This window comes from Cebus imitator, unplaced genomic scaffold (assembly GCF_001604975.1).
Source record: "Cebus imitator isolate Cc_AM_T3 unplaced genomic scaffold, Cebus_imitator-1.0 Scaffold125, whole genome shotgun sequence".
NCBI lineage: Eukaryota > Metazoa > Chordata > Mammalia > Primates > Cebidae > Cebus > Cebus imitator.
The window spans coordinates 5,050,700-5,078,001 of NW_016107440.1; the positions used below are offsets into that span (position 1 = coordinate 5,050,700).

The window sequence follows — 27,302 nt, forward strand, 5'->3', positions numbered from 1 at the left end:
ATATTAACAAATAGGGCCAAGCATGATGGCTCACACCTGTAATTTCAGCACTTTGGGAGTCTGAGGTGGGTGGGTAGCTTGAGCTCTGGAGTTTGAGACCAGCCTGTGTGACATGGCAAAACCCTGTCTCTACCAAAAAATAATAATAACAAAAAATTAGTAGGGCATGGTAGCACATGCCTGTCATCCTGGCTACTTGGGAGGCTTAGATGGGAGAATCACCTTAGACTGGGAGGCAGAGGTTGCAGTGAGACAAGATTAGGCCATTGCACTCTAGCCTAGGTAACAGAGTGAGACACTGTCTCAAAACAAATAAAATAAAACAAAACAATTAGCAAATAAGAATCCATCCATGTGCTGAATAGACTAATATGCTGTAATCAAATAGCTTTTATTCCAGGAATGCAAGGATGTTTCAATAACAGAAAATTTACCAACATAATTTATTACATTGACAAATTAAAGGTGAAAATGTATCATATTGATAGATACTGAATGGTCACCTGGTAAAATTCAGTAGCCATTCCCAATACAAACTACAAACCCAGAATCTCTCTCTCTCCTTTTTTTTTTTTTTTTTTTTAAGATGGAGTCTCACTCTGTTGCCCAGGCTGGAGCGCAATGGCATAATCTCAGCTCACTACAACCTCCACTTCCTGCGTTCAAGTGATTCTCTTGCCTCAGCCTCCCAATTAGCTGGGATTACAAGCCTGTACCACCAGTTTTTGTATTTTTACTAGAGACAGGATTTCACTGTGTTAGCAAGGCTGGTCTCAACTCCTGACCTCAAGTGATCTGCCCATCTCAGCTTCCCAAAGTGCTGGAATTACAGGCATGAGTCACTGTGCCCTGCCAAACCCATAACCTCTAATCCCAAGTAGCTGGGATTGCAGGCCTACACCACCACTTTTGTATTTTTACTAGAGATGAGGTTTTACCATGTTAGCCAGGCTGGTCTCGAACTCCTGACCTCAAGGATCTGCCCACCTCAGCCTCCCAAAGTTCTGGGATTACAGGCCTGAGCCACTGTGCCCAGCCATAATCTCTTATTCAAGCTTCTGAAACCCTAAATCACTGAACCGAAATGATACTTGTAACCCTGGCACTATAATTTACTTGGTGGTGATCTGAGCTTACATAAAGCTGATCTGAGCTTACATAAAGAAATTCTTCTACGTAAAAAGTGTCATTCCTTAAAACTGTAAAGTATTATGTGTTCTGTATGCAAAACATACTTTACAAAACACACTTGTGAAGTTTTTGCTTCTGTGGTTTTCCGTCCTATATCAAAAATTATTACAGTATTTTCTTTTTCAAAGTGGGTTTGAGGAGAAATGACATGAGGAAGGTGCTTTCAACTCTCTGGGAGAAATACATGACTGTGTTTCATTTAATCCAAGTCACCCCTGATAGGAAGGCTAGCATTTAATTTATCATTAAAATAGAAAAAATATGCTGCTACTAATTATGTTGCAAAGCATCCTCCATTGTAAGAGGCCTCCCAGTTCAGAGACAATGAAATGTGAAAATGGTCCATCTTAGAATTGATGAAATATGGTGCGTACATCCAAAGGAAATCACCACTAACAGCACGGCCTTCCGACAAGTGTGGGGACTTGGGTGCTTCCTCTCTGTGATGTCTGCGTCTCTGGAAAGAGGCTGTCAGCGGGAGTACAGGGGTCTCAGAACAGACAACTCCAGCTAGCTCTGCACCGGCCAGTTGTGTGACTCTGAGCAAGCTCCTTAATATATAAGTAGCACCCCTGGAATGAGGATGGTGACAACATGGTGGTGTTGGTGGCGTCAAAAGGGTCTTTCCTGCATCTGCCATCCTAAGATTCTTTACTGAAGGGAAAAACCTGACCACAACTTCCTCCCTTTAAGGAGACCCCCCGATGTTACTGTGAAGTGGCAGCTGGGCCCCGATGTCTGTGCTGTCAGTCTGTCGTAAATGTATGTAGTGTGTCCCCCACAAATCTGAGTGCAAGAGAGGCTTGGTCATGCTCTAACAAAGCCCCTGCTGTTTACCAAAGAGCTAATGGGCCCAGAGAGAAAATGTCACTTTCCCAAGTGACAAGGCCCGTGACAATGTGAAAACTAAACCCAGAGAGCCCAGACACGTCGATAGGCTCTTTCTAGAATACCGCATGGCCTCCTGCTCAGGCTCCCGTCCCCTGAGGACCGGGATACACCCCAGTGGTCTCTGGTGGTTATCTCCAGCCAGATGATTTCTGTGTGCTAAATGCCGTGCTTTCTGCTCTATGGACCCCTGAAAAAAGATGGGTATACACCTCACCCCCTACTCGTACCCACGTTCTGACTGTGAGGTCTTTGCTTTCCCACTTCCACCCCACCTTTCTAGTCAGCCTCCCGGAAGGGGCTGGGGAGTCCCTCTGTGCAGAGGATCTGAGGCCCTGCCCTCTCATATCCTCCGTCTGCTGTGTGCCTCGAACAGGATGGGGATGGTGAGCAGCAAAAGGCAGGTCAAGGAGAATGACAAGGGCCGATGGAGCCCCCTGAAGGCCAGAGCCCAGGACAAGGCCCCCCCACCACTGCCACCCCTGGTGAGTGATCCCCCACCCCCAGCCAAGAGCAGGTTACTTACTTCTCCTATGCCTTAATGTCCACATCTGTAAAATGGGTATAGCAAAAGTGCCTTCCTAATAGGGATGTAACGATCTGCACTGTGAAAGCAGGTGAGCCATGCAATACAACATACACAGGACCCGGCCTGGTTAGCGCCCAATAATTCTTAGCCAGAGCTCATTCCTCAAGGGCAGCTTGGAAGAGAATTAAAAATGTCAGCTTGGGGAGAGGGTGTCGTAAGGGAGCATGCGGGTATCTAGCTGCAGCCACTCCTTCTCTTCTTTCCAGCAGCTCTTGGAGACCCTTGGCTCCTACGTGGCATTGCCGTTGGCATTGCAAAGCACCTGCTCTCCTGAGATAAGCATCATGAAACAGGAGGGTGCCTGTCCTCACCTCCCAAGCAGGCTCTCAGGTTTTACTGGAATGCCATGGGCACTTTAAATGAGAAAAACTTTCCAAAGGAAAAACAAGTGAAATTTCAAGTGAAAAGTCTTATTGCTGGGGAATGCATCTTCCTAGTCGTGCAGTTTGGTTTCTTTGTAAAGCTGCTAGTGCCCTTTGATGGCTACTGCATGTCTGAAGATGCATTTTTTTTTTTTTTTGAGACAGTCTTGCTCTGTCACCCAGGCTGGAGTACAGTGGTGCAACCTTGGCTCACTGCAACCTCCGCCTCCCAGGTTGAAGTGATTCTCTCTCATGGCTCAGCCTCCTGAGTAGCTAGAATTACAGGCACATGCCACCATGCCCAGCTAATTTTTGTATTTTTAGTAGAAATGGACTTTCACCACGTTGGCCAGGCTGGTCTCGAACTCCTGACCTCAGGTGGTCTGCACTCCTCGGTCTCTCAATGTGCTGGGATTACAGGCGTGAGCAACTGCACCTGACCTGAAGGCGCGTTTTAGACGACTCTGTGTGCCTCCCACTCCTTGACCAGTGACCTCCTTTTGGTTTGGGGCAGTCGGGAGCCATGGCTGGACCCTCTCCCCTGCGCTGTCCTCATGCCCACATGGTCACCTCTTTATCTTAGCAGGAGCCTGATGGGGAGACAGGGATTACTAATCCCACTTCCTAGATGAACCCAGCTCTCTTATCTGTCAGTGTCCCAGTTTCATGCCAGGCTCAGCACACAACCGTAAGATGTTTGTTGAATAAATAATTGATCAAATGGGGAAAGTTGAACTTAGACTGATTGAGTAATTCCCCAAAGTTTTATGATAATAAGTAATAGCACCTGGAGTTTTTTTAACTTAAAAAAGTCACATGAGGCCGGGCGCGGTGGCTCAAGCCTGTAATCTCAGCACTTTGGGAGGCCGAGGCGGGTGGATCACAAGGTCAAGAGATCGAGACTATCCTGGTCAACATGATGAAACCCTGTCTCTACTAAAAATACAAAAAATTAGCTGGGCATGGTGGCGCGTGCCTGTAATCCCAGAGACTCAGGAGGCTGAGGCAGGAGAATTGCCTGAACCCAGGAGGCGGAGGTTGCGGTGAGCCGAGATCGTGCCATTGCACTCCAGCCTGGGTAACAAGAGCGAACCTCCGTCTCAAAAAAAAAAAAAAAAAAGTCACATGATACATATTAATTATGGAAGAAACTATAATTACTCTTAATTCCACTATGTGGAGTCACCAGGGCTAGCTCTTCAGAGCTCCTGCCTCAAGGCCCTTCTTCTGTGTGTTCTTTAATTCATGGGTTCATATTTTTAATAGAAACATACATACGTAGCATTTGCAGAATGCTACTTCAAAACTGTGTTCAATAAATATGGAATTAAAAAAAATATATTGGGCCGGGCGCAGTAGCTCACACCTGTAATCCCGGCACTTTGGGAGGCCGAGGCTGGTGGATCACCTGAGGTCAGGAGTTCAAGACCAGCCTGGCCCACATGGTGAAACCCCCCATCTCTACTAAAAAATACAAAAATTAGCCAGGCTTTGCTTTTTAATATTATCACATATATATATATCCCTAAACAATAATTAGTTTCATTTTTCATTTTGTAAGTTTTAAATCAGCTACATCCAACATCACATATGCTTCTGAGACTGGTGTTTCGGCTCCGTGTTATGCATGTAAGATATACCAACATGGATGCACGTGGCTAGAGCTCATTAATTTTATTGCATGAGTATACTGTGATTTGTTTATTCTTTGTCATGAGGGTTAGTTCCACATTTTAAAATTGTTTATCTACTGGCCAGGCATGATGGCTCATGCCTGTAATCCCAGCACTTTGGGAGGCCAAAGAGGGCAGATCACTTGAGGCCAGGAGTTCAAGATCAACCTGGCCAACATGGTGAAACCCCATCTCTGCTAAAAATACAAAAATTAGTTGGGCATGGTGGTGGGCACCTGTAATCCCAGCTACTCGGGAAGCTGAGGCATGAGAATTTCTTGAAATTCTTTTTGACCTCCTGCAGCCTCCTCATCCTCCATGCCTACACAGCATGGGGAAAGGCTGGCTCAGCCAGCCTGGGTCGCACCCATTAACCTGCTCACGCCACATGCACCAGGAGGCAGAGATTGCAGTGAGCCAACATTGCACCACTGTACTCCAGCCTGGGCAACAGAGTGAGACTCCATCTCAAAAAAAAAAAAGGAGAAACAAAATTGTTTCTGTGTTGTTATTTTTTCTAGGAGCACTCTTGTACACGATTCCTGGTACACATACTCAAACGTTTCTTTATAGGATATACATCTACGAATATGTTTGTTGAGTTTTGGGGAAATATGCTTCTTAAATATTTTTTCTTGTCCACAAATACCCATTTTCAGTTTGCTCTTTTAGGGGTAGAGCCAGAATGTTAAGCCCAAGTGATTGGACTTCCCCTCGTTCTCCACAGCTACCTCCTATCCACCCTGGGGGGTCCCCCACACGGTCACGGCGAAGGCAGCAGAGGGCGGGGGTCTATCTGAGGGTGGTGCTGGTCCCTGGGTTCAGAATTTCCCTGTGCAGCCCCCACCGCGGCTGCCTCTCCTCCCACAGTGGGTCCCCGGAGATAACCTGGCTGCCTGCTCAGCAGCCTCATCCATCCTGCCAGGCCCCGCGCCTGTGGCAGGGACTGAAATAACTCATGCCTGGTCTCTACCCAAGGTTGTCTTTAACCACCTTACTCCTCCACCACCCGAGGAACACCTGGATGAAGGTAAGAAGGGCGCTGTGGGAAGCTGAGTCTCCATGGCGCCCTCCCCAGGTTTCAGCCTTGTGGAGTTGGAACAGGAAATAGTCGGGAGCAGCTTGAGGGCTGGAGAAGAGACAGAGGGGAGGCTGAGCGGGGCCCAGGCTCCGTGCCTCTTGGGGGTGTCTTCAGGAACCAAGCATGAATTTCTTTAGTTTGCCTGAGCCCGGATGGGACTTTTAAAAAATGAAAGACTTTACAAACTGTAAACAGGAACAAAAACAAGGGTCCCAGAGAAGACACACACCAAGCTTGCAGAGAGTCTAACTCCCAAACTCAGAGGCTGGGCAGTGGCTTAGGCCCTTGCCTCCAGCCCTGGTCCACTCCCCGTGGAGGGCGCCCTCTTGTTCCCCCTCCCAGCCACTTCGACAGTCCCCTGCTGACCACCTAACCACCCATGCCCCCTCCCTGATCCCCAGACGTCACCTTTTTATATTTTTTTTCTTTTTTGAGACAGAGTCTTGCTCTTGTCGCCCATGCTGGAGTGCAGTGATGTGATCTCAGCTCACTGCAGCCTCCACCTTCTGGGATCAAGTGATTGTCCTGCCTCAGCCTCCCAAGTAGCTGGGATTACAGGTACACACAACCATACCCGGCTAATTGTTATGTTTTTAGTTGAGGCAAGGTTTCACCATGTTGGTCAGACTGGTCTCAAACTCCTGATCTCAGGTGATCTGCCCATCTCAGCCTCCCAAAGTGCTGGGACTACAGGCATGAGCCACTGCGCCCAGTCCCCAGACTCCACTTCTGCTCTGGTGGGCCAGCCTGCTGGATACCGTAGGGAATAAGCTTGGCCTTCCTGGGCCAGAGGCTCCACCCTCGGGACTCCCAGGAGGTTGCCTTGTTCACAGTGACCTCCCGCAGCCTCCTCCTCATCCACGTCCTCACAGCATGGGGAAAGGCTGCCTCACGCAGCCTGGGTCGCACCCATTAACCTGCTCACGCCACGTGCACTGCCCACTCAGCACACAGGGCGAGACTCTGTCCCAGGAATGGCGAAGGGGTGACAAGAGGTAGACACAGCTCCTTCCCTGGGAAAGCTCAGAATCTGTCACACTCTGAGCAGAACTTGGATCTTAAAACTTCAGGGAACCGCTGTCGCCTATTCCAACCCCCTCTTTCCTGCTGAATAGAAGTGAGCAGTCCAAGGTCATACCCCTCAGCTCAGTGACAGAGCTGAGCCACCTCACCTGGGGAAGCTAAGTGCTCTCCAGATGACCTTCACCAGGTGGGTCCTGTGGCTCCCAGGGCTGTGCAGAGAGCCCTCATCACAGAGGTACTCATTTGAAAATGGTGCTCCAAGCTCCTGAGCCCTCTTGCCCCTTCCATCCAGGGCCCACCAGCAAGTCAGGGGATCCATGGGGCACTGGCAGCCACAGGCAGTGTGGCAGGGCTCGGAAACAGACAGTGGGGGGGCCAGGGCTCCAGCTGCCACGTGGCAAGACCACCCCTCTTGGGCATAGAGGTGGGAGGAGGCAAAGGAGGAAAAGGACAAGAGGCACTCACAGGCCTCTGAGAGCAGGTGTGGGATAAGAAGATGAGGGACTGCCAGCACTGGCTCCCGGTGTGGGCCTGAGGCCACCAGCCTGGTAGTGGCTGCCTCCCTGTGCTGACCTCTGGCCATCAGCGCCCTCAAAGACGCCCTGCCCAGGCCACAGGGCTTCTTAGTAGGTCCAGAAAGGAGGACAGGATGGGCTCTCGGGGCAGCCTGTCCTGGTGGGGTCACAGGTGGGGTCCCAGGCAGGGGTGGGGGCCCATTCTGGATGAGAGCATCATCTCCAGCATGGGCAAGCAGAAGCCCATCCCTCTTGGTAGCCAGAGGTTGCTCCCATCATAGGCTTACCCCAGCCCCGCCCTCCCTCTCTGGGGCCCGGGCGGTGGTCATCCCTCCCTCCATCCTTTCAGACGAGCATTTCGCGGTAGCCCTCTATGACTACGCCGCCGTGAATGACCGGGACCTGCAGATGCTGAAGGGGGAGAAGCTACAGGTCCTGAAGGGGTGAGGCTCCAGGACACGATCCCCTGTCCCTGCAGGACTTCTGCCACATCCCTCCCTCCTCTGCCCACCACATCCTCCATGGCTGACCCCAGAAATCTTCTCCATTGCCCTGCTCCCATCCCTGGCCCCAGCATTTTCTTGAACTTGGCCCTTTTGTCCTCCTCTCCAGAGTCTTTCTGGTGAAGTGGTTTCCATTCGCAACTTCCTGCTCATCCTTCAAAACCCACGTTCCATGCCACCACCTCCATGCAGCCCTCCTGACTCCTTCGGGCATGTGGATCTTGTCCTTTATGCAGGCCAGTCTGGCTGTTCCTTGAGAGCCTTGCATTTAAGTCAGTCATGTCCATATTTGTCTCCTTCTCAGGACAGACACCCACATGGATTACACACACCCATCCTGCTTTAGCTCATTTCCGTGTCCTTCTCAGAAACTCCATCTAGGTCCGCTCTCTGGGTGACCAGGCTTGTCCCGTGGAGCTCTGAGGGGCTGATTTTGTTCTTGAAGTTCTGCAGTGACCTTGAGCCAAGCTCATGAAAGTCTTGACTGTTGATCCTATATAGGCCGCCCGACTGTGTTTTCCTCAAGCCTGTCCCAAGTCCCTCATCAAGCTCCGAACACGTCCCATTCATCAGGAGGAAGGCTGCTGGCCCGAGCCCTGGGTCCTCTTGGGCTGGTCAGGCTGTATAGACAAGCTCTTCCCCCTAGAGCTTACCCAGATACCCACCATACCACAGAGCAGCGGGCACAGCCCCTTCCCGCCTGCCGTACTGTCTACCTCTGCGGATTCTCTGCCTTCCAGGGAGAGGTGGCATTGAGGAGGTCTGGGAGCTGCCCAGAGATGGGCCCACAGGGGCCATGATCACAGCTCTGTTTCCCCTGCTTCCGCTAGAACTGGAGCCTGGTGGCTGGCCAAGTCGCTCGTCACAGGAAGAGAAGGCTATGTGCCCAGCAACTTCGTGGCCCGAGTGGAGAGCCTGGAAGTGGAGAGGTAGGTGGCCCGGGAAGCCCGCTGGAGCCAAGGTACAGTCACTGTCCCTGCTCCCTGGGCTGCTAGGCAGGGCAGGGCCAGAATGGGACTGACCAGGGAGCCCGCAGGCGCCAGCAAAGAGGGAACGGAAATTAACTCTGCTGGAAAGACCCCTCTGCTGGCTGCAGGTGACTCGTTCAGACCACTGTGTGACACTGAGCAAACTGCTGTGTGACACTGAGGAAGCTGCTGTGTGACACTGAGCAGACCACTGTGTGACACTGAGGAGGCCGCTGTGTGACACTGAGACACTGAGCAGACTGCTGTGTGACACTGAGCAGGCCGCTGTGTGACACTGAAACACTGAGCAGGCCGCTGTGTGACACTGGGCAGGCCGCTGTGTGACACTGAAACACTGAGCAGGCCGCTGTGTGACACTGAGCAGGCCACTGTGTGACACTGGGCAGGCCGCTGTGTGACACTGAGACACTGAGCAGGCCGCTGTGTGACACTGAAACACTGAGCAGGCCGCTGTGTGACACTGAGCAGGCCACTGTGTGACGCTGAGCAGACCGCTGTGTGACTCTGAGCAGGCCGCTGTGTGACACTGAAACACTGAGCAGGCCGCTGTGTGACACTGAGACACTGAGCAGACCACTGTGTGACTCTGAGCAGGCCGCNGTGTGACACTGAGACACTGAGCAGACCACTGTGTGACTCTGAGCAGGCCGCTGTGTGACACTGAGACACTGAGCAGACCACTGTGTGACACTGAGCAGGCCACTGTGTGACGCTGAGCAGGCCACTGTGTGACGCTGAGCAGACCGCTGTGTGACGCTGAGCAGGCCGCTGTGTGACGCTGAGCAGGCCGCTGTGTGACTCTGAGCAGGCCGCTGTGTGACACTGAGCAGGCCGCTGTGTGACACTGAGCAGGCCGCTGTGTGACACTGAGCAGGCCACTGTGTGACACTGAGACACTGAGCAGACCACTGTGTGACACTGAGCAGGCCACTGTGTGACGCTGAGCAGTCCGCTGTGTGACACTGAGCAGGCCGCTGTGTGACTCTGAGCAGGCCGCTGTGTGACACTGAGAAGGCCGCTGTGTGACACTGAGCAGGCCGCTGTGTGACACTGAGCAGACCGCTGTGTGACACTGGGCAGGCCGCTTTGTGACGCTGGGCAGGCCGCTGTGTGACGCTGAGCAGACCGCTGTGTGACTCTGAGCAGGCCGCTGTGTGACACTGAGCAGGCCGCTGTGTGACGCTGAGCAGACCGCTGTGTGACACTGAGACACTGAGCAGGCCGATGTGTGATACTGAGCGGGCCGCTGTGTGACACTGAGACACTGAGCAGGCCACTGTGTGACACTGAGCAAGCTGCTCTTCCCAGCTAAACAAGAGTGGTTCTTCTCCTGGCTTCCATAGATGGAACCGTCCCCCATGTCTGATGGCCTCGCAGGCTAACAGGGAGGCACTGTGACCACAAACCCTCCCCTGTATCCTCCATGAGCAGGACTTGGGGCTTAGCCTCGGAGGCTCCCAGGAGGGTGGCTTGTTCAGAACCGACTAACAGGAGAGCAGGATCCCAACTTTCTAATTCTGCAGCCCCTCCTCCCCCATGTCCCTATGGCACTGAGAATGTCAGACTCGGCCAGCCAGGGCCCCCACAAATCCGTTCACAGGGCCCAGCTCTGCCTGAGGACTGGGGCCCAGCAACGATGAATCTTCTCTGGGCACTGTGGGCCCTGCATCTTTCCCCAGAATGGTGTGGGGAACCATGGGGCTCTCCCACATGTAATAACCCCATACTGAAGGGGACATGCTGGGGTCCCTGCTCAGCGAGTCTCGGCAGTTTGCCTCTTTCAGAGCTTGGGCGGCAAGGAGGCAGGTGTGTGCCTGTGATACGCAGCTGTGCTTTGGAGAGAGTGAGCAGGTGCATTTTTCCAAAGCAAAATTATCAAAAGTCACCCAAATAGTGTCCCTGTTTCGTTGCAGGAAACAGTGAGTCCAGGGCTGACAGGAAGGACGGGAAGGGCAGGGGGACAGAGGGCGCTCACTCCATCCCAGTGTGGGGAGCAGCAGCTCAGGGCCGACTTGGGAGCAGAAATGCTAGACTTTATTTCTTGAGGGTGGGCAGCTCAGGAGGGAGGCTTAGTGGGGATACTCTGAGGAGCAGGGTCGCTCTGAGGTTCGCCAGTTCCTGCTGTTTTCTAGGTGGTTCTTTAGATCACTGAGCCGCAAGGAGGCGGAAAGGCAGCTTCTGGCTCCAGTCAACAAGGCCGGCTCCTTTCTCATCAGAGAGAGTGAAACCAACAAAGGTAGGCATGGTGGCCTTGCCCACCCTCCCTGCCCTGCGCATCCCAAGAGGCCCTCTCCAGAGGCCTGGCCCTGGAGTGAGAGGGGAAGGGGTGACTGCCAGGAGAACCAGCAGCTTCCAGGCCTGTGTCCCTCCCAATTCAGGCCCTGCCCAGGCGTTGACGTGGAGGCTGTCCACAAAAGCAGTCCTCCCTGTCCAGGCTGGAAAGCACCCGGGCATGGGAAGCCAGGTGGACGTGGGTGGCCCCATGCCAGACTGGCCATGTCGCCTGGTCAGCAGGAACACCAAGGCCAGTGGGGGCCGGGACAGGGGGATCCCTGAGCCCTCAGCCACCAGCTACTTTGGAATCAAGGACTGGGGGAGATCAAAGAATCCTTGGAGATTATCTCAGCCAGAGGCTGCAGGCAGCCTAGGTTAGGACGTGGCCTGTGCCTGATGTAAGGGAAGGGGGAGTGATTGTGGGAAGCCCAGGCCAGTCTAGACACTGATGAGTTCAAATCCACTGATGACTACGCAAGACTTTGCACTACCCTCAGGGGTTTTCTTGCTTTCTCTGTCATTTGCTTTCTTTCTTTCCTAATGTTTTTTGGCGTAAAACAGAAAACATATACAAAGCTTGCATGAAGTATGAGTGCGTCATTCTAAATTATATAGGGTAATAATACACAAATCCCTGTGTAACCACGGCCAAGAGATAGAGCCTCCCAGACCACCAGGAGCCCCCCTCACTTCCTGACTTGGGCTCCTCTGGATTCAACCCCCACTCCCAGGAGCTCCCCGCTGTCCTGACTCGGGTGGAAACCCTTCCTCACTTTTCTGTGGTTTTGCCACCAGGTCTTGTCTGTTTCTTAGCTTTATGCAGATGGAATCACTGTGTTTGTTTCTGTGTGACTTGCTCCTGTCACTCAGCAGTGTTTGTGAGATTCTATGTTAGTTTCCTGGGCTGCTGTAACAAAGTGGCGCAGACTGGGTGGCTTCCGCGACAGAAGTTTGTTATGTCACAGCTCTGGAGGCTTGAAGTCCAAGACCGAGGTGTCGGCAGCACTGGTCCCTCCCAAGGCCTCTCTCCTCGGCTTGCAGACGGCCGACTTCTCCATGTCCTCATGTGACCGTCACTCCGAGTGTGTCTGTGTCCTAATCTCTTCTTATGAGGTCACCTGTCACACTGGATTAGGGCCCACCCATACGAACTCATTTTACCTTAATCACCCCTTTAAAGCCCTGTCTCCACATATGGCCACATTCTCAGGACTGAGGGGTAGGACTTTCACATAGGAATTGGGAGCACACATGATTCAGCCTGTAACAGATTCATGCACGTGGCTGGGATGGTAAGCCTGTTCATGTTCGTTGCTACAGAATCTCGGGTGTGACCCGTCCAGAGCCAAGTTAGCCATTCTTACGCTGTGGGTATTGGGTTGTTTCCAGTGTGGGCCGTTAATGCATGTGTTGCATTGAACTGTATTATGGTCCCTGGTGTTCACTGGCCACTAGCTTTTCATCTGTAAGATACTAATCCATTTGACAGACAGGCAAAGTGAGCCCCTGAAACAGGAAATGACTTGCCAGAGGCCAGCCATAAGCATCAGAGCCCGAGCACCAGTGGCCACATCATCTAAGAGGCTGAGAGGCTTCCCAGGCTCTACAATGTGGCAAGCTAGGGTGATCCAGGGACTTCCCACACAACATGAAGAATGCTTTGCTCATCAGGAAGCTGTCCACAGGGACCGGCTACAGCCTCGTGGCCAATTTTAACAGGAGAGGAGATGGTGACAGTGACATCAGAGGAGAGAAGGAAGAGAGAGTGACTGGAATATGAGTTTGGTTCCCTGTGGTTGGGGCGATGAGAATGGATGGCAGTGTTGCCTGGTGGGAGCACCCTTGGGCTGTCCCTTGATTTCATCTGTGGCTCAAGGAGAGCAGCCAGAGAGTGGAAACCAGAGTATGGAAAGCTGTCATAGCACCCTGTGGCTCTCTGGGGAGATCGTGAGGCCCACTAACGGCCAGGACCAGGCTGGGGAGCAGGAGGGTACATTGGAAAACTGGGGTGCTCTGTGCAGGATTTCTTGGAATGCACCAATGCCTGTATAACATTTTATATATACATATACATATGTATACATACACATAGATATATAAATTTTATATTTAGATGCATATTGGATATTGTCACTATTCCGTTTTTGTGGCAGAGCACCTCTGTCCAAGAAACAATTTGGGAGTCACTGGAGATGATATAAACGTTTGATTGTTGGTGCAGAGCCTTTCAAACATACACAGAAGTAGAGGAAATAGTTCAGTGGAACCCTGGTACCCAACACCGAGCTCCAACAGTTATCAACTGAGCCAGTCGTGTCTCATCTGTATCCCCCACTCCACCCCTGTTCTTTCAAAGCAAATCCCAAACATCATGTCATGTCACCCTAGAAATGATATTTCAACCATTGCCTATTGCTAAGGTGCCCTCTGATGTGAAAGCCCCGCCACCCGCCCCATCTGGTGTGGAGGAAGAGGGGGTTCTCTATGAGTCTCACATATTTTCCTGTCCATGTCTACCCCAGGAAGCCAGTCCAAGCTGGGAACTGGCCAGATGGGACCAGGGCTCCAGGATTGTTCAACCATCATCACCTCAGCACATGCACATACACATGCACACACATGCACATATGTATACATGTACACACTCATATACACATGTGCATACACAGGCGTGTGTGCACACCGTGCATACACACACATGCACACACATGCACACATGCACACACATACACGTGTACACACATACACGCATGTGTGTATACAGGCATGTGTGCACACCATGCATACACATACACATGCACACACATGCACACACATATGTGCACACGCACCTGCATACATAGGCATATGTGCACACTATGCATACACATGCACATACACATGCACATATGCATACATGCACACTCATCCACACACATACAAGCGCACACACATGCACACACATGCACATATGCACACACATGAACACATGCACTTGCACACATACACATATGCCCACACACATGAACACATGCACTTGCACACATACACATGCACGCATGTGCACATATGCAGCCACGCCCCTTCCTTCTGCCCAGGTTACCCTCAGCTGTGTACCTATTTTCATCAAGGAGCTATCGTATGACAGAAGAAACTCATTACATAGGGGTGGGAAAGGGGCAGGATATGTACACACCTCACACACACATATGCACACATACACAACTACAAAGCAAGCCCTGTCTGTATCTGGGAGCAACAGCAGTGATTCAAGACAGGGATGGAAGCAGGGGAAAGAGTCCTACCCCTTGTGGCCTCCACGGTGTCCCTGAGCCTGTCAAGCCTCAGTTTATTGGTGTCTGTGTGAGGACAGACTGGCTTCCCAGCTCAGCATCAGGCAGTCCTTCAGTGCTGAGACATCATCATCTCAGAGCCAGCCCCTGCTTGCCCAGGGCAGTCCAGACATACTACAGAGGCAGGGGGTCCAGGTTTTGTGAACCTGAAGCTGATAGGATCTGAGGTCCTCTTTAAGAAGGAGACAGAATTGTCAGAAGCCATCAGGGACAGGGCCTCAGTGCAGCCCAGGTTAGTGAGAGTGGCCTTTAGGTCAGTGAGCTTGGCCAACATCACCGCCTGGAGAGCAGGCTCCTGGGCTCATCACCTGAGACATCTGACACAGATGCAGCCTACAAAATAGGGAGAAAGCCCTTGATTAATGAACTCCCTAAGGCCAGGCTTGGGTTCCTTACAGACTGGGGGCACAGCTGCAGCTGGGCAAGGGTGGGAAGAGAGCCTGCAGCATCCTGGCTGAGGCTCGGGTTGGGGGCATGGGCTGGGTTGGCGCACGCCTCTGGGCGTCCTTTTGTAGGTAGGTGAGGGAAACTGGAGGGGAGGAGGGGGTTGAGGTGGAGGAATGGACAGGAAAGGAAAGAGCCTTAAGTCAAACGGGACCGCGGAAAACCAACGTCCACACCAAAAACGAGGCTACATGCCTGACCCCTGGCGGAGAGGCGTGGTACTGCTCCCAGTAGGTCCCAATGGCCTGCTGAGAACTCTGCCGGGCCCCAGCAACCCCATCTCCCAAATAATGGGTGAGGGGAGGGTGGGGTCATGGTACCCAGGTAGCTGGACAGACGCATTTTATAAAAACATCAAGCTCATGGAAAAAGGCTTCTCACCGGGAAACTCTTACCTCTTAAACTGTCCTTAACCCTTAACATCTGCTGCCACTTGCCTGCAGGAAAACATTTAGCCAGAAGACAAAATATAGGTTCATGTAACAGGCAGCAAATGAATTTGAACAGAGCCCCTGGGAATAGCTCATTACGCTCTCCACCATGGACATGGGTACTTGCAGCTGTGATTGGCTGTCTGCCTGTAGGAGTAAGAGACATCCTCCTTAGCCAGAAAATAAAGCTCCTAGTCCCTCCATCAAGACTAGATTTCTCAATAGTCCCTGGCAAAGGGTCCCCGAGTGACCAGGTGCCCAAGTGGGGACCCACATGATTACTGAGAAAATGTCCTGCCTGCCACAGAGCTCTGTGATCCCCTGGCTGATTCCCTGGGGGACACCGGGGGGATGTCAAGGTCAGAGTCAGGCGGAGCTTACAGGAAAGGCTTCCGACAGCGTGGAGTTTGAGATGCAGGGCGAGGGAACTTGTGGTGGGAGTGGTGACAGTGGAGGACAGCACTGGGGAACTTTTGGCAAGCTTTAAGATGAGGCCCAAATCCCAGTCCTCTGTTTCATGCCTTACTCCATGAACCCTGCAGGTGCCTTCTGCCTGTCTGTGAAGGATGTCACCGCCCAGGGGGAGCTGATCAAGCACTATAAGATCCGCTCCCTGGATGAGGGGGGCTACTACATCTCCCCCCGGATTACCTTCCCCTCGCTGCAGGCCCTGGTGCAGCACTATTCTAGTAAGACGGGGTGGGCAGTGCGCGTGGGGACTTGTGCCAAGAGCCCCTGTGTCTCTCGCTAAGATCCCCAATTGTGTGGGTCAGTGGTGCCACCTTGGGGGAAGGGAAGATCATCCCAAAGCTAGACCTAAGGAGGTAGCAGGTCTCAGCACTATGAATTGGTGGCCCTAACACCCTCTCCTGGCTCAGCAGGGAACCCCTTAGAAAGCAGCAAGTATTTTCTGTCTTAGAGTGAGCAGGTCAGTTTTACAGATAGCATGCCCTGCTTTGTGCAAAGAGAGAGAGCTAAGTGTGTGTGCGTGTGAGCAGGTGTGTGCACACGCCCATGCAGGGGGGTTGGGGTGGCTGGGGGAGTGAGGGGCCCAGCTAGGAGCGACACGGCTCCCAAGAGAAAGCCTGGCTGCTCTGGTGACCCCCAGCCCTATCTTCTCTTTCCTAATGCAGAGAAGGCGGATGGTGTCTGCCAGAGGCTGACCCTGCCCTGTGTGGGCCTGGCCCCGCAGAGCCCCTGGGCCCAGGATGAATGGGAAATCCCCAGGCAGTCTCTCAAGCTGGTCAGGAAGCTCGGGTCTGGACAATTTGGCGACGTCTGGATGGGTAAGTGTGAGCACGTGCGGGAGTCCTTCTCCCCTGCGTTCCACGCACAATGCATCCTGAGTCCAGAAGTGACTGTGGAAGGCTGAAGCTTCAGTATTTTTATAGAGTGTCATCCCTCCCCTGGAAGACTTGGGAGGGAGTGAGGACAGAGGCAAGGACACCCATTTTACAAAGGAGCTGGAGGAGGTTCGGAGCTGTGTTGTAACAGCTGGGTCACTTACTGTGGTGGCAAAGCAGGAAGAGAACCCAGCTCTCCCAGCCCCAGGTCACTCCCTCCCTCGTTCTCTGCCTGCACCTGGCTTTTTCATTGAGCTGCAATGGCGCTAACTCCCCTTAGCTTTCCATTACCCAGATGGAAACACGAGGTTCAAGGTGCTGGGCCATGAGGTTCCAGGGTCTGAGTGCACGCTGGGGCAGCTGTGGGACTTCGGCCAAGTCACGGAACCTCCAGGCCCGGGGTCCTCACGTTTCCATTGCTGCTGACACCTGCCCCATCCCCTGCCTACCAGGATATGAAACTCGTGTTCCGTTTTATCCCTGGACTGGTCCACGAGTCCTCCATTGCCTGGGGCCGATACCCAAGGTGCCTTTGGCAAGAGCTGCACCCAGGTCCCTGGCAAGTCCCAGATCCTCTAGAAAGGCGAGTAGAGTTGTCTTTGGCCCTTCAGGGTGCACAGGGACTTCCTGGAGTGCAGGGAGAGCGTGGAGATACAGGTAGTTTAAGGACTGAGACAGGTCCGCCATGGGGCTTCAGAAGGAAGGAGACCCCCACTCCCCTTCCTCCTGCCCAGGTTTCCCCCCGCTGTGTGCTATTTTCATCAAGGAGCCGTTGTGTGATAGAAGAGACTCATTACATAGGGGAGGGCTGGGAAAGGGGCAGGTTACGGGCAGGACAGAAGAACACAGACCTTGGGTGTGGGGCAGAGAGGCGAAATGGACCCCAAGCAGGGTACATTGCTCCATTGCCTGAGGCCCCGTACGGTAGGGGCCTGGGACACAAGGTGGGCCCCACGCAACCACGGCCTCCGGAGCTGCACGTTCCAGCTCTGGCACCTGGAATGGGCTGGCTCCTGGGCACTTACCCCGATTTTGGTTAAGCGATCACCTCCAAGCAAGGTCTCTGTCTTCTGAGCAGTTTCTTCTCTCCCCCCGGGTGCAGGTTACTACAAAAACAACATGAAGGTGGCCATCAAGACACTGAAGGAGGGAGCCATGAGTCCAGAAGCCTTCCTGGGCGAGGCCAACGTGATGAAGACCCTGCAGCACGAGCGGCTGGTCCGGCTCTACGCTGTGGTCACCAAGGAGCCCATCTACATTGTCACTGAGTACATGGCCAGAGGTGGGGCCCGCAGAGCTGCGTCCTCAGAGCGAGGCAGGAGGGTGATCTTAGCAGGAGGAGGGGTTTGCGACAGCGGGTTCCCCAGGCCAGGGGGTCTCCACAGAGAGCTGTTAGCCAGCATCCTGCAGACCTAGGGCACGGCGTGGCATGGGGGCCCGGAGGGACGGAGGGAGGGTGAGAAACGGGAGGGCAAAGTGGTTCTGACGGAGCCATGTCCTCTGCCCAGGAGCAGCTCAGCCAGCATCTCTGGAGTGCATCCTCTGTGCCCAGCACTCTTTGGTGCCTGCTGGGAGGAACAGAGCGTTGCAAAGTCAAAGGAGCCCCAGGCCAGCTGTGCAGGGACCATGCTACACCCAGGTCTACTGCTTCCTGGTCGGGGAGCCTTTTACAACTGTGTGAATATTTTACAAGGATGGCCAGAGAGGTTGGGCTCAATGGCCTCTGAGGTCCCCAGCATGGCCAAATTCTCACGGGGCAGGAGGCCTGGGATCGGGCTGAGCCTTTGACCTTCTCACTCCTCCTGTGACCCTGACCACACACTGCCCCTGTATGATCCTAACCTGCCCATCTAATACAGCTCCCTAACAACTGTCCCCAAGGGGGCCCCAGTCTGAGACTGTGCTGGAGGCGCCTCCAGCCTGCCCCTAGGGCAAGCACTCATCCCTCCCAGTGCTCGGATTCCAGGGGAGCTGCATTTGTCCCCTGCGCCAAACCTGGGGGTAGTTCTCTCCCTCTGGTGCTTTCTTGCTGATGCCTGGTCCTCAGAGGCAGAGCGTGTCTGCCAACAGGGATCAAGGGAGCGAGGCTGACATGGGGGAAAAGACAAGAAGGGGCATCAACCGTAGAGTCAGAACTGGGGCTCTCCTCCCAGCTCCCGTCCGGGTGACCTCAGACAGGTCCTGCACCTGGCTGAAACCTAACTGCTGGGCAGCTGCTGGTATATGTGCTACCTCCTGGGGTGCTGAGCCTGGCATTTTGTGAAGGGGAAGGCACTTGACAGCAGCAGGTAGGTCGTTCCTGCTGCACCAAGAGATCTGAGGGTGCAAACTCCCACTTCACACCCCTGTGGGAAATGCTCATGCCGGGAGAGGCCAGCACCGCCAGGGGTGGGCACTTTGCAGAAGGCTACTTGCAGCTTCTCTTTTCTTAGGATGCCTGCTGGATTTCTTGAAGACGGATGAAGGGAACAGATTGTCACTTCCAAGGCTGATCGACATGTCGGCCCAGGTTGGTGAAGGACCAAGTGCAGAGGAGGGGCGGCGTGTGCCCTCTGACTTCCCGAGGCCCTCTCCTCCTCCCGGCCCTGTGGCTTAACAACGTCAATGATTCAGAGGTTGTAGCAGTTAGAGTTAGGCTGGACTGTGAGGAAGAGAAAGCCTGAAGTCATAAGAGCTTAGATGTGTAAACATCAGGACGTGGGCAGTCCCTCCACGTTCTCCCACCTGCTGGGATCTCAGGTTGCCACTTTCTGCCGACAACAGCCGCTTACGTCCTAGCACCCCATCCTCTCCTCAGCCAGCAGGGGAAGTCAGGTGCACGGAAGGCCACCTTCCTCTAGGCACACGTCCCCAAGGTCACCCACTGCACTTGCACCTGCATGCCCGGGCCGCTGTGCCTCCTGCCCCACGCAGCATCGAGGGAGCCTGGGCCATGGAGCCTTCGTCCCAGGCAGCTGTGATGGAACGAGGCTGTTCTGTTCCGAGGGAAGCAAGGGTGAATGGGCATCGTGGGAACACACAGGGTCAGTGAGAGTTCCACTGGACCCGCAGCGAGGGTGTTCTGTGGTGACCTCACCCCTTCCTTAGATGGTACCCACAGACGTCTCCAGTAGGAGGTCACTGAAAACATGCCTCCCACCCCAGGGGCCCTCAGCCCTTGCCTAGCCCTGGCATCTACCCCAGGCTGATGGGCAGGCCTGAGCCACACACAAGTGCCAGGGACATGACCTCTCTGAGCCCTGGAGGACCACCCCCCCTTCTGCCACCAGGGAATTACGAGTGCTGGGCCTCCTTGGCTACCCTGGACTGGCCCTCACATTCACATGCAGAACCTTCCAGACTCCATGAGGTGAAGAGCAGAGTGGAGGCGAGGGTGTGGAGGCGAGAGCTCTAGCTGGCAGGAAGCACATCTGGTGGCCCTGTTAAAACTGGAACTCTCAGCAGAAACGTTTCTGTCTGTGGTCAGCCTGTGAGGCACACACCTGGGTGCACACACACCCGCCAGCCACCAAGAGGAAACCCTCCCACCTACCACCCACATCAGCCCTCCCCCATCACCCAGACTCACCCAGGAGCCCCGCTGCAGGAACTGATGCCACAACGCCTTTTTCCACTGAGGTGGGCAGAGAGCCGTCTGGGCAGGCTGGCGAGATGGTTTTGGAAAATGAGTGCTGGTGATGGGCTTCAAACCCCAGGCCAGCGATAAGCCTGCCCACTGATTCTTTTTCCTTTCCCCTTCCTTCCCTCACCCTCCACTGGCTCTTATTCAGTCCCCACAACACTCCCTTGGGAAATCTTGGGTGAACCAGAGGCAAAGGATATGAAAATCCCATCTGAGTTTAATACCTGGATGTGGTCACAGAGCTGGGGGTGAGGAGTGAGAAAATCAGAACCTTCCAGATAGGAAGCCTCTAACCACATGCTGACCATGCCAGAGGCTCTCCAGGCACACACACACACACACACACACACACACACACACACACACAGCCTCACACACAGCCTCACACAGAGACTCACACACACAAACTCACACAGTAACACACAAACAGACTCACATACATACAAACTCACACACAAACATGCAAACTCGCACACGAGCAGACACATGGCCTGCCCTTCTGGGCTCTTCTTTTCTTACTCTATAGGATGAAATGCAAAGTCTTAAGGCCCGAACTGGCCAACCCCACAAGACCCCTGCAACCACAATCCCACAGGCCCCACTTTGCAGCCAGATGGCCCTGGTCCCTGTGCCCCATGCCTAGCCACCCCTCTGTCTCCTTTGCCCGTGAAAGCTGAGCTGAGCCATACTCAACATTTTTAAAATACATATTTCTGGTACTGCTCAATAAATATTAGTTATCAGAATGAGTGCTGTTAGATGCTGCCCTGATATAGTTAGTATTCAGTTTTATATTCCCCACAGTCCCATACTAATAAATGTGCACTGATTGAATGGTATAGCAAGGGGATGATGGATGGCTGGATGGATGGATGGATGCATGAATGCATGAATGGATGGATGCATGGATGGATGGATGCATGGATCCATGGATGCATGCATAGATGGATGGATGCATGGATGGATGGATGGATGGATAGATGAATAGATGAATGGATAGATGGACGGTTAGATAGATGGGTGGGTGGATGGATGGATGGATGGATGGATGGATGAATCGATGGATGAGATGGATGCATGGATGGATGGATGAATGGATAGATGGACGGCTGGATAGATGGGTAGGTGGATGAATGGATGGATGGTTGGATGCATGGATGGATGGACGGATGGATGCATGGATGGATAGAGGGATGGATGGATGGATTGATGGATGCATAGATGGAGGCATGGATAGATGCATGGATGCATGCATGGATGAATGGATACATGGACGGATACATGGATAGATGAATGGATGGATGGATGGATGGATGGATGGATGAATTGATGGATGCATGGGTGGATGCATGAATAGATGTATGGATGAATGGATACATGGATGGATACATGGATAGATGAATGAATGGATGGATGGATGGATGGATGGAGGGAGGGATGGGTGGAAGGATGGGTAGATACATGGATGCATGAATGGATGGATGGATGGATCATGTATAGATAGATGAATGGATGGATGGATAGATGGATAGATGAATGGATGGATGGATGGATGGATGGATGGATGGAAGGATGGAAGGATGAGTTGAATGCATGGATAGATGGATGGATTCATGGATAAACCAATGAAATGCAAGCATAAAGAGAAGTGGGATCAGTTCTAGTGCCGGCTTCTTGCAGTCGCAAGTCTGATGAGGTAAATGTGCTCTCTGTTTTCTGTCTGCCTTAGTTTCTTCATCCATTGGTTGAGTGAACAGAGCCTTAGTTTCCTCAGCTACAAGGCACCAAGCAGCACAAGCTGCTATCCGTGGCCCAGGCTGGTGAGCTGGGGAGGAGAGACGAGGCTTGTTTTCCTCAGGGTTTCTGTCCACCCGGATCTGCCAGTGCTCCCTGGGTGCCCCCATGAGGCAGGTGTTGGGCGAGGTCCTCAGTCACAAGTCACCTCGTCTAATGCTTGCCTCAACCCCGCACCCTGAAGACCACATCCCTCACGTTCCAGGTCAGGATTGTGGCCCCTCAGGGAGGTTAAGCAGCTTTCTGGAGGTCAGCGACTCCAACCAAGGGCTCCCAGCTCCAGGAGCTGTGCTTCCAGCCAGCCGGGGAGAGTCACCTGTCCCTGTCTCCTGTTCCCCGTCTCCTTCCTTCCCTTTCTTCTTTTCTCCCTCCCTCTCCTTTTCTCCTGTCTGTGTTCTTCTGCCTTCTACCTCTGCAGACCTTGGACACAGCTGTGTTGAGGGAAAATGAGGAGGGGAAGGAGCACAGGTAGCCCCAGTGTCTCTGATGCCCACATCACTGCCGTTCTGGGCTTCTAGGAGAGGGGTTTATTCAGCTGAGGAGCAGCACAGCCAACTTTCTACTCTGCCCAAGAAGCAGCTCCTTCCCTAGCAGCCCACAGGGGCTGTGTAGGGGCCACAGGGTGGGCTCGGTCCTGGTGTGGAGGCCCCAGTGATGTCCTTCACCGTGTGCCTGTTCCCTCAGATTGCTGAAGGGATGGCGTACATCGAGCGCATGAATTCCATCCACCGCGACCTGCGAGCGGCTAACATCCTGGTGTCTGAGACCTTGTGCTGCAAGATTGCTGATTTTGGCTTGGCTCGGATCATCGACAGTGAATACATGGCCCAGGAGGGTGAGTACAGCCCCCAACCACAAGGGAAACCTGAGCCCTTACCTTCCCCAGCCCCCCAAAGCCCCCTTAATTCCTCCCAGCACAGCCCTGAGGGAAGACACCCACAGGCTAGACAGTTTCCACAACTCTGCATCAGCATTTCTTTCACTTCCCCAACGTGTTCAGCAGCATAGTAGAGCACTAAGACCTCCCATGGAGGAACAGTTTTAGGATAAGGTAGGTTTGGAGAAACAGTAGTCCACCCCCTCCGTGCCTTGGAGATTCCCAGTGTATATCAACATATTAAAGGCACTGAGAAGTCCAGCAAAGGAACCGTTTATGTTTGCCTCACCTAGTGCCTTCCAAACTAATTTGAGCTCCAAATACTGTTTTTTGTTTTTTGTTTTAAGATGGAGTCTCTGTCACTCAGGCTGGAGTGCAGTGGCACAATCTTGGCTCACTACAGCCTCCACCTCCTGTGTTCAAGCAATTCTCCTGCCTCAGTCTCCCAAGTAGTTGGGATTACAGGCAAGTGCCACTACACCTGGCTAATTTTTGTATTTTTAGTAGAGACGGGGTTTCATCATGTTGGCCAGGCTAGTCTTGAGCTCTTGACCTCAGGTGATCCGCCTGCCTCAGCCTCCCAAAGTGCTGGGATACAGGCGTGAGCCACTGTGCCCAGTCCCAGATACTATTTTTATGTAGCAACTATTAACCTTCCACAGAAGTATGCTTTCCCAGAGCACACTGCGGGAAACGGCTCTCATGCGTGAGCAGCAAACCTTCTAAATCAGGGGCTCCACGGAGCACCCTGTCTTATTCTGTGAATTAGAATCTCCACAGAGCCCTCTGTCTTACTCCATGAATATAATTGAGGTGGAAATCTCCTTCACAAGAGAATCTGAAGTGATCACACACATTTATCAAGCAAGCAAGCTGTATTCGCTTCGCGTAGGAGTGACAAGCAGACAGGATATGGCTTGCTCTCTCGGGAATTCAGGCTTGCTGGGGAGACCAAGAAGTGCCAGACCCTGAGGCCTATTCCAAATGCTGGCCAGGCCCAGTCACCTCGGGCTTCACAGCGTGGCCAGATGTGAGTCCTTCCTCGCAGCGGCCTCCCAGGTACCAGTGTCGCCGTTTCCATTTGGCAGGAAGGGACTCACGGAGGCTCCACCAGCTTTGAATGGCTCTCCTAGGCTGTGTTTTCTTTATTAAACAAGGCCCCTTCCATCCCAGGTGGAAATGTGGTGGCTGCCCATTGAGGCCACTCATTGTCTTTTTAAAGAACCAAAGTGGGTGACTGCTTGGTACTGGTGTCCATGTTGTCCTTCTGTGCTGCAGATGCCTCTGCGCTCACCTGGCATGCATCCTGATGTGTGGCACTGGCTCCCCCACTGTGTCTGGCTGCTCCGTCCTGCAAGGCCCCACACTGGGGGACTGAGGGAAGGACAGCAGGAGCAGGGGTAGGGGTGAGGGTAGGGTGAAAAGTAGAGGCCACCTGCCATGGCCTCCCAAAGCTGTGCATGGCTTTTCCTGCAGGGGCCAAGTTCCCTATCAAGTGGACTGCCCCAGAAGCCATCCACTTCGGGATCTTCACCATCAAAGCAGACGTGTGGTCATTTGGAGTCCTCCTGATGGAAGTCGTCACTTACGGGCGGGTGCCATACCCAGGTAGGCAGCTCGCTCCGCAGCTCTAGAGGGCTTCCTGCTTTCCCTGCCAGCTCTGATGGCAGGTCCTGTCCTCGTGCCTGTGGCTACCCCCTTCTTTTCAGAGTGAGTCCCGGGGTGGGGATGGAGACCCAGGTGTGGCATCTGGGGTGGAGCTCTGGCTGCTGCATCACTATTGCTCCAGGCCACAGGGCTGTGTCTCCTTCCTCCACCAAAGGTGATGAGCCCCACAAACTAGAATCAAGACAAAAGGTACACCTGAATTCAAAGTTACTCCCAGTGGTCTGTTCTCATTTGAGGACAGGTTGTGCCTACCTTGGCATCACACCCATAGTGGATTCCAAAAGCCCCATCCTGAGTGGGCAGAATCGTGGACGCCAATCCCCAGCCCCTGTCAGAAGGGCTTGGACTGCTTGGCCCGGGCAGCTGGGCAGGCTCGGGGTCACCTGCTGCTGTGTGCACCTGCCAGCTGCCTGTGAGTGATGGGCTTGGCTGTGCCCCTGGCAGTCACAGTAATCAAGACAAGGAGGGTCCCATCCGCAGAGGACCTGCTGACACGCAGGAGAAAATCTGCAGTCTCTTTCCTAGGCGTTCCCCAAGCAATAAAAAAGGATTGTTTAGAGGCTGGGCCTGTGGGCACTTGCTGTCCCCCGTCTGGGCCCACTGTGCCCCCCGGGCCGCTCAGGGCCCCCCACCCACTAGGGACCCCTGCCCCTCATCCCCGCTCGCGGTCCCCTCTGCCTCTGCCGCAGGGATGAGCAACCCCGAGGTCATCCGCAGCCTGGAGCGCGGCTACCGCATGCCGCGTCCCGACACCTGCCCGCCGGAGTTGTATCGTGGCGTCATCGCCCAGTGCTGGCGCAGCCGGCCCGAGGAGCGGCCCACCTTCGAGTTCCTGCATTCAGTGCTGGAGGACTTCTACACGGCCACCGAGCGGCAGTACGAGCTTCAGCCCTAGCCAGTCCGAGCCCGCCGGCGACGGGTGCCCACCGCTGCGCGGACGACCTCGCAGTTCCGTGCCAGCACCGACGGGCAGTGAAGGCACCGGGAAACCAGAGGGCAGAGGCAGCTATGCAGGGGGGGTGCTCGGACAGACTCCTTCCCCGGCTGTGCGCCCTCGGGTGAGTTACGCGGCCTCTCTGTGCCGCCCCATTTGTAAAGAGGGCTGTGTCAGTGACCTGGCACGGGCACCCCGAGTACTAAGTTAGCCCCCCAAGGTTTTCGGGACTAGTAAGCAACTGATAAGGCCCCAGTGCTGGGCCTTGACCGAGGAGTCACCGCCGGTGGCCACGTCCAGGCCGCTGCGCCCTGCGAGGACCTCGCCCCGTGCCGCTGCAGAAGCTGGAATGGGTCCCCACCCCGCCACCCGACGCCAGCAGGGGCAGCCCCAGCCTAGGCTGCGCTCTGGCACTGCGGAGCTTTTCCATAATAAAGTCACGAGCGTTCGAGATTTCCATGTCGTTACCGTGACAAGCCGGACATCGCGTGCAGGACGCGCACGGGGTGCACGCCTGGCGCAGCCGGGGGTCCCGCGTGGCCTGGGCTCCGGGAGCTCGAGCGGGGCCAGCAGGGGGCGCTGTGGCATCATAAATCCGTGGCCCGGGCCCGCGCCGGGAGCGCTGTGCGGGGCAAAGCCCGGAGCTGTTGCTGGGGGCCGGCGCTTTGGGGGGGCGGCCAGGATGAGAACCCAGCCCCCAAGGCCAGGTGCAGGAAGGAGGATCGGGTGACGATGGGCATCGAAGCGCGGCTCCCACTGCATGGAGGCTCTTCACTTTGCATGTTTTCGTTTTGTTTTTAATGGATCCAGTTTTTATTTGAGCAGCTTAGGTTTACAGAAAAAAAAAAAAGGTAGGAAGCAAGTAGACAGTCTCCATATCCCACCCATCTCCCCTGTTACTAACATCTGCCAGTGGTGGTGCATTTGTCACCACTGATGAGCCAATACTGATACAGTGTCATTAACTGAAGCCCACCTCTTCATCCAGGTTCTCGCTGCAGTGTTGTACATGCCATGGGTGTAGATGAAAGCAGAGACTTGTACCCACCGTTCTGGGCCCACTGGTCAAAAGCCCCCTGGCCCCACCTGTGCACCCCCTTCCTTCCCCTTGAACCCTTGGCAAACGTCTTGTCAGTGTTGACTCCTCTGACTGTGAGAACGCCCCGAGGCAGGAGTCTTGCCACCCCAAGGTGGAAACTGAGGCACAAAGCGCTCACACACAGCTCACAGGCAGCAGAACGGGGGTGGAGGTGGGGGTGAGCTGCAGGCCCGGGCAGCAAAGGATGAGAGTGGGGCCTTGGTGGGAGAATCTCGGAGAAGGGACAGTCCCTGCAGGGGTGCTGGTGACAGCCATCAGCCAGGAAGGACGCAGTCCACATAGCTGTTCACCTGCAGTCTCTGGATTCTCCAGCAGCGCGGGGGGGGGGGGGGGGGGGGGTGGGAGCGTCACCATGGTTACCATGAAGCCATTTCTGCAGGTGAGGAAATCCACGGACTCCATGCCACCAGGCTTCTCTCAGCCAGTTCTTGGCCCTCACAGCCCCACTGGCCGTGGACAAGCACTGGGCAGGAGAACACAGCAGTTTAGGAAGGCGGTCTGCAAGGGCAGGCAGGGGCAGGCAGGGGCAGGCCTGGAGCCTCGCTGAGGAACCCAGGGGAACAGGTGTCCCACAGCTGCGCCAGAATGCTGGAGGTGGGGGAACCTAGAGGGGGAACTCTGTTGTCCCACACAGTGGAGGCTCCAGAAATTGTGGGGCCTCTGACCTCCC

At 54.1% G+C, this 27,302-nt stretch overlaps 1 protein-coding gene across 2 annotated transcripts in view; it reads left to right on the top strand.

The window, feature by feature from the left end:
- BLK (BLK proto-oncogene, Src family tyrosine kinase) overlaps positions 1-25,984 on the top strand; it is a 78,435-nt gene extending 52,451 nt beyond the window's left edge. The window contains exons 2-13 of one of the 2 annotated variants that reach the window (XM_017540469.2): positions 2,363-2,564; positions 5,682-5,733; positions 7,672-7,765; positions 8,656-8,754; positions 10,947-11,050; positions 15,838-15,984; positions 16,429-16,581; positions 17,741-17,920; positions 19,071-19,147; positions 22,739-22,889; positions 24,408-24,539; positions 25,289-25,984. In XM_017540469.2, the coding sequence (XP_017395958.1) occupies positions 2,457-2,564; positions 5,682-5,733; positions 7,672-7,765; positions 8,656-8,754; positions 10,947-11,050; positions 15,838-15,984; positions 16,429-16,581; positions 17,741-17,920; positions 19,071-19,147; positions 22,739-22,889; positions 24,408-24,539; positions 25,289-25,494 (1,503 nt within the window). In that variant the 5' untranslated portion in view covers positions 2,363-2,456 and the 3' untranslated portion in view covers positions 25,495-25,984. The remainder of the gene's footprint in view (positions 1-2,362; positions 2,565-5,681; positions 5,734-7,671; positions 7,766-8,655; positions 8,755-10,946; positions 11,051-15,837; positions 15,985-16,428; positions 16,582-17,740; positions 17,921-19,070; positions 19,148-22,738; positions 22,890-24,407; positions 24,540-25,288) is intronic. The other variant, XM_017540467.2, reaches the window with a different exon arrangement.
- The last annotated feature ends 1,318 nt before the right edge of the window (positions 25,985-27,302 follow it).